The 15,085-nt window shown below is 39.5% G+C and overlaps 1 protein-coding gene and 1 long non-coding RNA gene across 7 annotated transcripts in view; one reads left to right on the top strand and one right to left on the bottom strand.

Moving 5' to 3' along the window:
• Nucleotides 1-756: 756 nt before the first annotated feature.
• Nucleotides 757-13,410, bottom strand: LOC131826649 (uncharacterized). Of its 2 annotated transcripts, none has more exons than XR_009351689.1 (3): nt 13,337-13,410; nt 7,953-8,100; nt 757-1,046 (listed from the first exon to the last, which is right to left on the bottom strand). It is a non-coding gene; the product is annotated as an uncharacterized LOC131826649 (long non-coding RNA). The 2 variants fall into 2 exon arrangements; XR_009351688.1 differs by lacking the exon at nt 13,337-13,410 and adding an exon at nt 12,854-13,010.
• Nucleotides 13,250-15,085, top strand: part of LRRCC1 (leucine rich repeat and coiled-coil centrosomal protein 1) — a 37,264-nt gene continuing 35,428 nt past the window's right edge. For 3 of the 5 annotated variants that reach the window (XM_059166106.1, XM_059166105.1, XM_059166107.1), the window contains exon 1: nt 13,250-13,499. In XM_059166106.1, the coding sequence (XP_059022089.1) occupies nt 13,442-13,499 (58 nt within the window). In that variant the 5' untranslated portion in view covers nt 13,250-13,441. The remainder of the gene's footprint in view (nt 13,500-15,085) is intronic. The other 2 variants (XM_059166104.1, XM_059166108.1) reach the window with 2 other exon arrangements.

Below are 15,085 nucleotides of genomic sequence, written 5' to 3'. Positions count from 1 at the left end.
TGGTTCAAGTTCATTTTCAAAGAGAAGGAATCCTTATATCCTTATCTTGCTCATGACTCCCATGAGAATACTTCTATGTGTTTATATTAAAGATGATGTTTGCTGTAGGTGGTTGGAAAATGCCCATTATTTAATTAAAGCATCATCATCTTTTCTCAATTTGCTAAGATTTTCCTTAATTATGACAGAATATTCAACCTATCTTTTGCTTCTTTTATGATAATTACAATTTCTTCTTTAATCAATGAATTTAGGGTATGTTTTTATCTTTTTCTAGCTTAACTTTCTCTTTTTTCTGTCAATCTACATAACAGTTAATCAATTTTGTTTATCTTTTCAAAAACCCAGCTCTTTTTTTTTGTTGGGGGGTTTCCGTTTGTTTGTTTTTGTTTTTCTACTGCTTTTCCGGTCTTTATGTGTTTTTCTTCAGGAGCCCATAAGCTCTTGCTCCCTCTGGTGTCTGACTTCCACTAGGGGCCAGGTCAAAGAAGGATGCTCTATTGTTCTTCCTGTGGAGAAGCCTCAAATACTTCTCCCAATTTAGCAGAGCTGTGCTGGGCATGCAGCTAGCCATTCTTCCTGCTTCCTGTGTCCTTAGCTCATGAACTATGGTCATTCCTTTGGTGCTCCATGTAAGCTGAGACATAAACCAGCCCCTCCAACAGCTCCCAGATAGGTCAAAGCCTTTGTGGCATACTCTACTTTTCTCTCTGAAAGAGGCCAAGGTGATCTCTTTAGGTGCTGAGCTATGTGGCTTCTAGGTAGTTATAGAAGAGACAACAGTTTCTCTTGAGCCTGCAGCGTCTCAGTTGCCTTCAGCTCAAAATAGCACACATGCCAAAATGGTGCATTTTGGGGACATTTGTTCTACATCCCTTCAGTCCCACCTTTGAAACCTTAAAGAAATTTCACAGTCCAGAAGCTAAACTGATAGACTAGTACGTACCTCAATGAACCAGCCTCAGTCTTGAGAATAGATCAATTGAGTTAAGCAGTTATATCTCATTTCAGGAGGCAGTCTTGCAAGTGGGCTCCCAATGTTAGGCCTATATTGGGCAAGCAATCAGGTAATTAATAAGAGCCATCTCTATAGAAACAAAAGAGAAACAAAGGTTAATGATTGGAGCAAATTATAAACCCAGTGTCTGAGTCCTGAGTGCTGCCAGTGAGACTTCTAGATGTCAGACTTGAAGCATCTTCTGACAGAATAATGGCAGACAGTGGCAATCAGACAGACTTTCCTCGTTTAAAGTTTGAATGTCTCTAGTGATCTTTCTGAGTGGCCCATATAGCAATAGGCACAAAGATCATCTAAACACAGGCTGTTGGAATTATTTCTCTGACATTAATATCATTATTTGGTTTCAGTTTGCAGGATTTCAGGGAAAAGGGCAGCTTTAGTTCTCAATGATTCCAAGTCAAAAAGAAAGGGAGAAAATTGCAAATTTTAGTCAGATATCTGCGAAAACCAGAATTCAGGATCCAGTCCAGTTTATAGGCAAACACTAGCCATCAAAGACAAAAGAACTTGACTCTAATATCCACAAAGGTGTGTTACTGAAACATAATTTTTCTCTCTAAAATCACCCTCATGTCCACAAAAGATAGCTAAGTTAAGACTAATTTGTTTGCAAAGTAAGTCTGGTTTCAAAAAAAAAAAAAAAAACTTGGTATGATTATTTCTGTAAGTACAGCAAGAAAAGTGAGTGACCATATAGGTTCTTTTTAAAACTACTGTGCTAGAAGTTTTTATGAGGAATCATCAGATTGAACTTTTAACACAATCTGAGGCTAAGAAGTCAAGCCAAGTACTTGCCATCAGACTTGCCAACAATATCTATATATTTAGGTAAATTCCTTTTTATCCAGTTCCCCAAAATATCCTGAGGTTCCTGTGCTGCCAGGAAGTGACTTCCTTTCTTACCTGGTGAGATTGCCAGGAACCCGAGAAGCAAGGTACCAGGCTGATTTTTCCAAGGGGCTTCACTGACTCTATAAAGTCAACTTTAGTTCATTAAAGCTGTCTGGTCATATTTGAGTCTATGTATCTCTGTCAAAAATGACAATGTAGGGGCACCAGGTGGCTCAGTGGGTTGAGCCTCTGCCTTTGGCTCGGGTCATGATCTCAGGGTCCTGGGATCGAGTCCCACATCAGGCTCTCTGCTGAGAGGGGAGCCTGCTTCTCTCTCTCTCAGCCTGTCTCTCTGCCTCCTTGTGATCTCTCTGTCAAATAAAAAATAAAATCTTTTTTTAAAAAAATGACAATGTAAGGGCACTTGCATGATTCAGGCAGTTAAGCGTCTGCCTTTAGCTCAGGTCATGATCCCAGGGTCGAGGGATCAAGCCCCACACTGGGCTCCCTGCTCAACAGAGAGCCTGCTTCTCCCTCTCCCTCTCCCTCTCTTGCTCCCCCTGCTTGTGCACTCTTGCTCTATCTCTGTCAAATAAATAAATAAATAAATATCTTTTTTAAAAATGACAATTACTGGGGCGCCTGGGTGGCTCAGAGGGTTAAAGCCTCTGCCTTCGGCTCAAGTCATGATCACAGGGTCCTGGGATCGAGCCCCACATCGGGCTCTCTGCTCGGCAGGGAGTCTGCTTCTCCATCTCTCTCTGCCTGCCTCTCTGCCTACTTGTGATCTCTGTCTGTCAAATAAATAAATAAAATCTTTGGGTGCCTGGGTGGCTCCGTGGGTTAAGCCGCTGCCTTCGGCTCAGGTCATGATCTCAGGGTCCTGGGATCGAGTCCCGCATCAGGCTCTCTGCTCAGCAGGGAGTCTGCTTCCTCCACTCTCTCTCTCTGCCTGCCTCTCTGCCTACTTGTGATCTCTCTCTGTCAAATAAATAAATAAAATCTTTAAAATAAATAAATAAAATCTTTAAAAAAAAATGACAATTACTATCTAATAAAACCTGAGTCATAAGACCCTTCACGTGTGTATCAGTGGGTCATATGTTTGGAGGATAATTGCCAACATGTATCTTGGGGAGTAGAGATAAAGGACATTTTCAAAGGAATTTTTATATGTTAATGTAAACTTACAGGATCCTGGGGATTGGGATAAGATTGCCTTTTGCCTTAGTAAAGTATTGACATCCAGGTAGAAGCTGAGTTCCTAGAGAAAGGTCACTCTGCCTGTTTCAGGGACTTGGCAATAGGCTGTAAATAACGAGGAAATTTAATAATTTTTCTTCTGCCTTTGTTTCCCACATCACTGACCATGCATAAAATTCCTTTCCAAAATCCCTTTTCCGGAAACCTTCTACAACTTTCTTTTTTTAATATGCAAATTTTGTCCTACACTTCCCCTTTTTAGTCAACCTCACTATTTATTTATTTATTTTCTTTTTTTTTTAACTTTATTTCTTTTCAGTGTTGTAGGACAAAATTATTTTCTTTTTCTTTAACCAAAAAAGGCACTTCTACTCTTTATACCTTTTCTTACTAAAAACACACATCTTAGTCTCTTTGCATACAGAGATGTTTCCCTTATTATTTCTAATAGTCTTAATTACATTTATTAGAATCCTTAACTCTCAGAAACCTTAATTTCTAATGAAAACTAAGAAGTAGGGCGCCTGGGTGGCTCAGTGGGTTGGGCTGCTGCCTTCGGCTCAGGTCATGATCTCAGGGTCCTGGGATCAAGCCCCGCATCGGGCTCTCTGCTCAGCGGGGAGCCTGCTTCCTCCTCTCTCTCTCTCTCTGCCTGCCTCTCTGCCTACTTGTGATCTCTCTCTGTCAAATAAATAAATAAAATCTTAAAAAAAAAAGAAAACTAAGAAGTAACAAATGCGGACTGTTATACTAGCTCTCTTTAAATTGGTAAATTTCTGAATACTTTTCATAGTTTCTAGAACCATGTGTGTCTCCATAGCACAATCTTTCAATAAAGCACAAAATATGTTTACCAAGAGACCCAAATTTATCTTTAGTTTCTCCATAATGAGGAATTCAAAAGCAAATAAACCTATATTCAGTAAAGTTTCACTATTTCATCTTATTTGGAAATGGTGTAGATATTAATAAATTTAACTTAACTCATCACTTAAGTTAGCAAATTTAAAGTTTTAAGTTACTAAAAAGGTTTGGTAAACTATTTTTAAAGTTCACTTACAAACTTTTTATCTTATTTGCATCTATTCAATTTAATTGCTGTTAACAATTGTGTTCAGATCACTCACATGAGACATCGACAAAGACAGCCATTATCCCAAACTGTTTGTTGTTGTTGTTGTTGGGATTTAAATTTTTTTAAAAAATATTTTATTTATTTATTTGATAGAGATCACAAGTAGGCAGAGAGGCAGGCAGAGAGAGAGGGAAGAAGCAGTCTCCCTGCTGAGCAGAGAGCCAAATGCGCTCGATCCCAGAACCCTGAGATCATGACCTGAGCTGAAGGCAGAGGCTTTAACCCACTGAGCCACCCAGGCACCCCGCGGTTTAAAATTTTTTAACAGTTACAATATACACTTATTTGGTTAGTAAATCCAGGTACAATAAAAGTATTATATTTATAGTGATAGCTCTAAAGGCATGTCTAGTTTAATTAAACCAACACACTTCATTTAGCTATTATTCATTAAAGATTGATCCTAGATCATGTGAACTAAAAAGCATTTGGGTTAGTTTTTATATTTCTGAGGGTTTTAGAGTAGCTAATCCTTACAAGTACTTGCCTTCAAACTAACTATATAGAGGTCTTCTACAAATCCTGGCAATAAACCATCTGTAAAAACATTCCAGACATCTACAACATACTATACACATACATATACATATATATATATGAATTTTCTTATACATAGTTCTATAAAAAACTTCATATACCATATACATATAAGAACTTACATATACAGTGTATATATATCTACATATAGATATATATAAGAACTTTCCCCTATGTCCATTAGTTTTGTTTCTTAAATTCCACATGAGTGATACCATATGGTATTTGTCTTTCTCTAACTGACTTACTTATATATGAGCTTCCTCTAACTTATATATACATTTAACTTTCTCCGACTTATATACATATGAATAGATACAGAGACCTTTCCTCCAAAATTTCTTTTTTTCTTTTCCTTCAGTTGAGAAACCTCTCCCTAAAGTTTGCATTTCAAAGAATTGTTCTTGGGTTGAGCTGTGAAAAGAAAATCTACATCACAAAGGCAGAGAGTATCCAAGCTTCTTTGGTTACTTTGGAAGAACTTTGATTTTTTTTTTTTTAAGATTTTATTTATTTATTTGACAGAGAGAGATCACAAGTAGGCGGAGAGGCAGACAGAGAGAAAGAGAGAGAAGCAGGGTCCCCGCTGAGCAGAGAGCGCAATGCGGGATTCCATCCCAGGACCCTGAGATCATGTCCTGAACCGAAGTCAGAGGCTTAACTAACCCACTGAGCCACCCAGGCGCGCCCCCCCCCCTTTTTTTAAATTTAAATTCAAGTTAGTTAACATATGGTGATTATTAAATTCAGGGTAAAATTTAGTGATTCATCAGTTGCATATAACAGCCAGTGCTCAGTACATCAAGTGCCCCGTTTCATGCCATCACCCATTTCCCCATCCCCCTACCCACCTACCAAGCAGCAACCTTCAGTTTATTCTCTGTAGTAAAACTCTCTTTTAGGTTTGTCTTCTCAGTTTTTATTCTATTTTATTTTTCCTTCTCTTCCCCTATGTTCATCAGTTTTGGTTTTTTTTAACTTCACATGAGTGAAATCGTATGGTATTTGTCTTTCTCTAACTGACTTATCTCTCTTAGCATTATACAACCTAGTTCCATCCACATTGATGCAAATGGCAAAATTTCATTATTTTTGATGGATGAATAATATATACATATACATATATATATAATGTATAAACACAAACAAACACACACGCACGCACGCACATATACATACCACATCTTTATCCATTCACGGTCTTGGCATTGGTTAAAAATAAAGAAAAAGACAGATTGACCTTGAATTCTTTCTGGGTCTATATTTCTAGTTTTGCAAAGATTTGTAATATAAGGACAGTAGTTCTCAATTTCTCAGAATATCACATTGTAACTTAAATGATAAATTGATATATCTATCTAACTTTATTATCTTCAATTGCTCCTTTCTTTCTGGTACATAATTTTCTTTTAGCTTAGGGGAAAAAGTCTTATCAGCTCTGAATATCAGCTTCCAATCTGGCCAACTTTTGACTATGAAACTTTTTTTTTTTTTTAATTCTTTTAAGTATCTTGTCAGTTTTCAGCTAGGATAAATAGCAAATTTTTCTGGCAGCACTGAATAATCCTTCTTTGGGTTTAAGAGGAGTCCCTAAAGAGGATGCAAAGGATACTACTTTCCCAAGATCCAGTCACTCCCCAAAATAACCAAAAGAATCAACAATCCACATGCCTCAGGTAGGCGGCAAAATGAGACAAGCAAAAAAGTAATAGTTATCCCTGGGAGAGAAAGGGTCAATAGCCAATGGGTTTGATTTAGAAAGAAAGGGTCATTGTGAAATTTTATTTTCCTTTTCTATCAGCCCCTGAAAATCAGTCTTCAGCTGATCGATCATTTGTAGAAGGGAATATGAGAAATTCTGGTTATCTCTTTGCACTATGAGAAAGAATGACCAATGATCTTTCTAATTCTCATCTAAATTTGGTAGAATCTTCTGAAAAGATATGCTGCTCTCCAGGGGACATGAATTCTTTTGGTGGGGGTCTAAGATTTATTCACAGAGGACATTACATAAGAAGGCCAGAAGCTGCAAAGCCTGATTACAGAGTAAAGGACAATGAGTCCTACTGTCTGTCCCAGGGGCTTCTGCTAAATTCGCTTCCTGACTTTTAGCATTTGCTTGAGTAATCCATCCACTCTAAGCCTAGAGATTGGGCTACAGGGCTCGCTGTAAATCTTGCAACCAAAAAAGTTAGCTAAAACAGGAAAATGGGGTCAGATTTTGAGAAGGAAAATTTACATTTAATTTTTATTCTGAGTCTAATTTCTGCTCTTATTCTTACATCTTATGGGAGTCTCAAGTGTAGTCATTGCATTTCGTTTGTGTACTCCTTTTAATTTGGTCTTCCACAGATGCCAATGAATCATTTAGGATAACAGCTCCCTAAAATTTTTTTCTTTCAAATACAGCCAAATCAAAGGACCCATCATCTGACCATTGAAGAGGAGTTCTCAATAGTGACTTAAACCAGTAGGTCTTTTCATGGAAAGACCTGGGAGTAGCTTTCCTAGCTTAGAATAAATTTTTACCAGATTCAAGAGACATTCCTGGAGTAGGTATAGATGATGTAGCCCCCATGATTCAAAAAGTTCACTCTCAAAATTAGTCTAAGACACCAAAGGCCTTCAGTGCAGATGGTAAGGTGTCTCTAGTCTCCTGAGAAAGAGAAGCCTCCAGTCATAGACTTGCTAATCTGTGACCAGTGAAGGTGTCTCTAGTCTCCTGAGAAAGAGAAGCCTCCAGTCATAGACTTGCTAATCTGTGACATGGGCAGGCACTACTGGAATGGGATTTTTTCCAACATAAGCACAAGAAACAAAGGTTGAGATGATGAAAGCCACTTTGGACTAGGGTCTCTTAGGACAGATTCCCCTGAGAGCTGACATAGTTGGACGAAGACTATTGGATCCACATAGGGCTGTCTACCAGATTCACAGCAGTACATGCATCCTCCAGTTGTCAGAGATCAAAGAGAGTATTTTCACTGGCCAAAAAGCCAAGCTCTCAGGATACAGAATGACACAGCAGACAGACCATCGCTGAAAGGAAAAGGATTAATAAAAAACCAAAAGTACTCATATCAAATAACCAGTCACTAAAACCAAAGAGCTAGTTCCACAAATATTTTCTCCTGCTAATGTACATTTAGAAAAGGAAAAAAAAGGACTCTCACCACTCTGCTTCCACTGGACTCTGCAGGAGTCTGATGTGGTAAGAACTCTTACCTTTTACAGCTCTATGAGAAGTCCCAGGATCTTTCTACTGCAAAAGCTTCAGAATGAGTCATGCCTAGCCAGTGAGGTCTCCTGGGCTCATCGAAAGTGCTGGTGAAGAAAAATTTTCCTCTATCCTTCAAAGGTTTTTCCAGCTGTTCTAAAATTTAAAGTGACATGAGACAGATTAACAGAAGAAAATCAAATTTAATTTTATACATATGAGAATCCCACAAACATGAGAGGTTCAAAGCCTGAAAGGTAAAATGAGGCATATATGAGGTACCTGGGTGGTTCAGATGGTTAAGCCTCTGCCTTCGGCTCAAGTTGGTCTCCAGATCCTGGGATGGAGCCCCATGTCAGGCTTCCAGCTCAGTGAGGAGTCTGCTTTTCTCCCTCTACCTCTAACCCTGCTTGTGCTCTTTCTGTCTCTCTCTTTCAAATGAATTAAAAAAAAAAAAAAAATAGGCATGTATGCTATTTTGACATAAGGAATGGAAGAGGAACGGAGGCCGTTAATGCACAGGGCAATAAGAAAAGATGATGGTTAATTAGATGTTTGCCCTGCGATACAGATGGGTCATTCAGATAAAATTTCTCTCTATTCAACTCTTACTCAGAGAAAGACTCCTCCAATTTAGATTCTTCTAGGTAGTTAAGGGAGGGGCAAAATGTTATCTTGAGCCTTTAGGGTCTTGAATGCCTTCAGCTCAAAATAGTCTGCATGCCAAAGTGGCACATTTTGAAATTTGCTCTGAACCCCTTTGGCCCCATATATTTTAGGAATTTGTTGCAATTTATTTGTAATCCAGTGAACGTTTAAATTTACTACAATGAGTTGTATTACTTCTCATGTTCACATTTACGTACATGCATAGACATGACTAAATAGAGATATAACAAAAGATTAATAGTAGTGTCTCTAAGATAACAAGTGGTTTTCACTAATTTTCATACTTCACAACATTTTCTATAGTTAGCCAATATTATTTTCATAAGAAAAATAATTTTCTAATACCAAATATATATGTTTTATATAATACAGTAAATTTTTATGACAATAAGATTTTAAGAATATATTAAATTATATTTGATATAATTTAAGAATGTAGGATAGCATATAGAGTATATTAGAAAATATTCCACCAAATTTAAAATTTTTTAAGGATTAGTTCCATGTGAAAGAAGTCCAGATATCTAGAAAGTTCAATTTTGTGAAAAGAAATAACTCCAAATATTCTAGATAAAGTAATACATCAACAGGGGCGCCTGGGTGGCTCAGTGGTTTAAGCCGCTGCCTTCGGCTCAGGTCATGATCTCGGGGTCCTGGGATCGAGTCCCACATCGGGCTCTCTGCTCGGCGGGGAGCCTGCTTCTCTCTCTCTCTCTCTCTCTCTCTCTCTCTCTGCCAGCCTCTCTACCTACCTGTAATCTCTCTCTGTCAAATAAATAAATAAAATCTTTAAAAAAAAAAAAAAGTAATACATCAACAAAACACAAATTACAAAAATATTGTATGTAATGGTTGGCATAGAGAAATGTACAAGCACAACATGTGTTTGGAAGGGTGGTATAGTCAACTAAATGACTGGAATCCATGAGTAATGCAATTTTTTCAAGGCCAGAGGTCACAAACCTGATTGATTTTACAGGCCCACACTACTCACTGGAAGTTCTACTCTGAGATCTGAATGTATAAAGTCACTATAAAATTTTAAAAGCTTTGGGTTTTATTTTTTTTAAAGCTTAACTATATTTTAGATGATTAAAAAGCTAAATGATAGCCTGATGTATCTTGTCAGAGAAATTAACATAAAAGTGCTATGTAGATTCTAATAGAAAAAAAACAAATACAAATTATAGACTGTAAGGGCACCTACATGGTGCAGTCAGTTAAGCATCCAACTCTCGGTTTTGGCTCAAGTTGTGAACTTGGGGTCATGAGATAGAGCCCGCGTGGGGCTGAGTGCAGAGTTGGCTTAGGATTCTCTCTCCCTCTCTTCCTCTCCAGCCCCCCTCACCTGCTCTCTTGCTCTAACTAAAATAAATATAAAATAAATCTTTAAAAAGAATTACAGAATATAATACCACCATTATATTTTGATCCTTCAAGAATTCAGTAAAACACTAAAGGATATTCCAAATCAGAAAGGAAGGAGGAAACAACCATGGTTACCTTATACGCTATATCCAAATCAAGAAACAAAGCTTATAAAATCTAACTTACTAATTTCTCCTCAGGTATTCTCCTCTCATCATTCAGACCCCTAGGGACTTTGTCCGGTCCTCCATTTTCCTCATGTGGTTTAATGCAACAACCTTATTAATTTAAATAGTCACCTCTAATCTCCCTCCAATTCAGCCTCTACTCAATCTCTAGAGATGTCATAAAACACAAATCTAATCCTGTCACTTCCCTGCTTAAATACCCTGTCTTGAGTTCTTGCATCCCCTCCTAACCTCACTCACAGCTGTTTATAACTACTACACTCTCACCCCATCCCAACCTTCCTTCAACAAATACCAACTTCTAAACTGGCCATTGCAGGTTCTCAAGATCTGAGCCAAGCTTAACTTTCTAGCCTCACCTCTTGCTTTCCCATGTGCACACACACCTTCACCACACATTAGTCTATCTAAGCAACTTACCATTTCCAGAATAGACAGTGTTCTCTCTGCCTCTCCAATAATGCTACCTTGCTGACCCTTCTGACTGCCTATCTCATCCCCGATCTCACACTGGTAAGGCTAATTTCAAATATATTACCCATTTTACACCCATAAATACTTTACAGATCGCATGAAAAGCAAATCCAAAACAAACTGAAGTTTTGTTTAAAAATATAAAACTACTTGGGGTGCCTGGGTGGCTCAGTGGGTTAAAGCCTCTGCCTTTGGCTCAGGTCATGATCTGAGGGTCCTGGGATCAAGCCCCACATTGGGCTGTCTATTCAGTCGGGAGCCTGCTTCCTCCTCTCTCTCTGCCTCCTTCTCTGCCCACTTGTGAACTTTGTCAAATAAATAAATAAAATCTTTAAAAAAATAAAATAAAAATATAAAACTACAGAGTATAGTAACTGAGAAGTGTTGTTTACATATTATTTAGAATATTAATGATAGGCTCTTTGAATTTGAGAACTAAAGTGTCCTATAGAAACTTTTTTAACAAATTTTGTTTTCAAGAAAGGAATTTTGAAGCAAAACCAGTTTCTAAGCATTTGTGCTAAAAAACAAGACAAAACAAAACAAACCAGACAAACAATAGTAATATTAGTTCATCTAACTATCATTTTAAAAATTCAATTCTTGGGGCACCTGGGTGGCTCAGTTGGTTAAACATCTATCATTGGCTCAGGTCACAGCCAGGGTCTAGGATCAAGGCCCTGCTGAGCAGGGAGTCAGCTTCTTCCTCTCCCACTCCCCCTGCTTGCGCTCTCTCTCAAATAGATAAATAAAATCTTTAAAAATAAATAAAAAGTCAATACTTAAGTGCTAAGGCAATTCAGATACAATCTACAATTTTTGAACTCCACTAACAATAATCAATATTTTTATTAATTAATTATAATGCCCATGACTTTGGAGGAAAGACCCAATACATTTAATAACATTGCAACATAATTTGTTTCTTTTTTTTTTTTTAAGATTTTATTTATTTATGTGACAAAGAGAGATCACAAGTAGACAGAGAGGCAGGCAGAGAGAGAGAGAGAGAGAGGGAAGCAGGCTCCCCGCTGAGCAGAGAGCCCAATGCGGGCCTTGATCCCAGGACCCTGAGATCATGACCTGAGCCGAAGGCAGCAGCCCAACCCACTGAGCCACCCAGGCGCCCCATAATTTGTTTCTTATATCAGTTATTTGTTTTAGGTTACAGTATAATCCTTATCCTCTTTGAAAATTTAGTTTAATAGATATTCAGTCATGGATTATTAGTCATACTATTATCAATCATGTTATCCTACATAACACATTTTCTCCAGAATTTACTGGCTTAACACAAAACACTTTATTTAGCTCACATTTCTGTTATTTTGCACTTTGGGGTTGGTTCAACTAAGCGCTTCTGAGCTCATGTATGTATCTGTGCATCCCTTGCTGGAGTGACTTGTTTTTGCTCTGTGTAGTAGCTCTCCTCCAGTTGGCTAGCCTGGGCTTGTTCAGATGGCAGGTCAGCCAGTTTTCCAAGAGAGGGAGCAGAAGCATGCAAGGTGTCTTGAGGTCCACCACTAGAATTAAATGAATTCTATTGGCAAAAAAACAAAAGTCACAAGCAAGCCAGGAATCAAGAAGCCACTGAGAAGATTCTACTTCCACTTCTTATTGAAAGGGGCTGCAGACATATGGCAAAGCACATGGTTATAGGAAACAGGGAATTGTGGCTACAAATTTGATGTGAAAGGTATAGCTAAATAATAGGAGACTAATGGCATTTAAAGTCTGGAAACATCTTCAATATTAGAGTAGAAAGTTAGGCTTTTATTTGACTGCTAACAGATGCCACCAAAGATTTGAGTTCCAGATAGTAACAGGTTCAGTGTTGACACAGCCTTTTTTTTTTTTTTCCATTTTTAAATTTTTTTTAAAGTAGGCTCTTTGCCCTTGGTGGGGCTTGAACTCGCAACCCTAAGAGTCAGATGCTGTACCCACTGAGCCAATCAGGCGCCCCTGATATTTTTAAAAAATATTCCCATGAGTTAGAGAGCAATCTAACCAGTTTTTGGTGTTTTTTTTTTTTTTTTTTCCCCACCTTCTACCACTATTGTTTTCCTACCTGGAATGCCATTCACTTCCAGAATTCCCCTTGACCTAGCAAGGATCTGCTCAGTCACCAAAAAACTTTTTAGAAAACTGTCCCGCTACGCACATCACTATACAGTGGGTTTAAATGCTCCTGTGCTATTTCTAGCACTCACCCCGTTGCACGGCAATTCTTTGTTTCCTCCATTGAACTGTGAATGCTCCCAGAGAACGAGAATGGGCTTCAACTTAATCCTCCTGTCACAGGGAAGTGCCTGGCATTTGTAAGGCATCCCATAAATGCTTACTAAATCAACAGTAGGTGCAATGGCCGGTGGGTACAGTTCTGTAAAGACAAACTGCTGCTAACTCGCCTTCAAGAAGTCAGTCGCCTACGACGCAAAAATCATACAGGAGAGCGTCTCAAGAAAAACCCACTCTTAACCCAACAACCACACACACACACGGGATGATGTTTCCCTTTACGGAAAGTCCCAAGAGTCGCGCCGTGGTTACCGTAAAAGGGAGGGAAGCCCTTGGGGAAGAAAACCGGGCTTCCCGCTTTACGGCACTTGTCAAGGCGGCAAAGTGCCCGGCTGTCAGTTGGAGGGGGGCGGGGGGCCTTCGCCCCCGCCCCCTCGGACTGGACTTCCGCTCACCGAGAAGGCGTGTTCCGGGCTCTCCCACCCAGCTCTGGGCGCCGGTTAAGACCACGGTCCCCGTCACCGGTGCCATGGAGGCGCCGGTGGAGGCGGAAGTCGAAAATGAAGACGGCGACAGCATCTGCGGGGATTTGTGCTTCATGGACAAAGGCCTGCGGAGGTAAAGGGTGCTCCGCAGCCGGGAGCGGCCCGCGCGTTCCGCAGGCGGCCGCCGTAGACAGCAAGCCGCCCCGGAGCCGGGGCGCCACAGCTCCACCCGGACGGCACACAGACGCTGTCTGGCTCCCCGCGGCCTTACTGCGCCGTAACTGCTCTTCTGAAGTGCCAGGTCCAACGAGTCCTCATTCCTTTCCTCCTTGGCCTTCTGAGTAGCCTGGACACTGCCCTACGATCTCATTCTCCACCAGTCTTTGGCCCGCCTCCCTCTTCCCTGGTTCTCCTTCCTTGACGGATTATTCTTCCTTTGCCTGCGCTGTCGTGGTTGGTCGTCTCGGGTTCCTTCTTGTGTCTGCTCCTCTTTCTCTTATCTTGACAAAAAGTGGCGCTTTGGTTAAATTTGGCAACCGTGGAGGGAAGGTTTACTGCTCTTAATTAGGTTTTCCTCGATTCTCTTTGCCGCCCTTCTAATTTCTCCTTTGCAAAGCACTATGATCCATATATACATAAACTTTTTGGGAGTACTAAACATCCTATTTAGCTAATCATTTCCGTCTTACATGCAGCCCAAATTTATGCATGTCTTACTAGGGTCTTGATTCTTTACTAACTGACCCCTGTCTACCTTTTCGGCATTAACCTCTTACCATTTCTCCATTTCTCTGATTAGCCATAGTGATCTACAGGCAGTTCCTTGCTGTGCGCGAACAGCACTTGCTGTTCCTTCGTGGCATGCCCTGCTTTATGCGGAACCTTGCTGCTGAAAATTAAACCATCCTTTTCTGGATGATGATCTCAAATCTGCCAGAAGACCCCAGGGAGATGGCTTTTAAAGGAATATTTACATTTATGTTTAATAGGTGCCATTTACTGAACGCCATCTGTGTGTACATACCATATATGTTATCACTACTCCTCACAATAATTCTACAAGGTAGTAATTTTACAAGTGACAGATCTGAGATTCAGAGGATGTAAATAGTGTTCCCAACTTCTTCCGGTTGGTAAGCCACCAAGTGCAAATTCAAACCTAATTTCAAATTCTATCTAATTCTATCTAATTTCACTTTATGCTTTTTTACTGTAGCAGATTATCTGCACAGCACTAATTTCCAGAAACTGAAATGTGTGAGAAAATAAATGACTGTCATTAAGAGCATGTGTTAATAGCAAGCACAAGGATAGCTCAGTAAATGACAGGAGCTAGGGAATTGGAAAACACTTCAGCAGTGACATTTAGAGATTGGTAGTTTCAAATTTACAAATGCTTTATCTTTTTCTGACACACATCATTATGTGCTTCATTCTGACATACTTTAAGTGGTTTTGATTTTTGATTTTGAATTGAGATTATTGATTCTAATTTGGAAGCACACCAGAATTCCTCATTTACCTTTTACTCCCTGACCACTAAACTTCTCACTTCTCTGCTGCCAGAGTTGTTTCCTCCGTAGTAGCTGCTACAGAACATTGAACAGATGCCCATGACGTGTGGCCCCATTCCCCACGGTCCCTCTGCCCAGCACTACTCAACTATATGCACTGTAGTTTTTATTCCTGAAATTACCATCCTTAGGAGAGGTTCTGGTT

This window comes from Mustela lutreola, chromosome 3 (genome assembly GCF_030435805.1).
Source record: "Mustela lutreola isolate mMusLut2 chromosome 3, mMusLut2.pri, whole genome shotgun sequence".
NCBI lineage: Eukaryota > Metazoa > Chordata > Mammalia > Carnivora > Mustelidae > Mustela > Mustela lutreola.
This window is presented reverse-complemented; position numbering and strand designations above follow the sequence as displayed.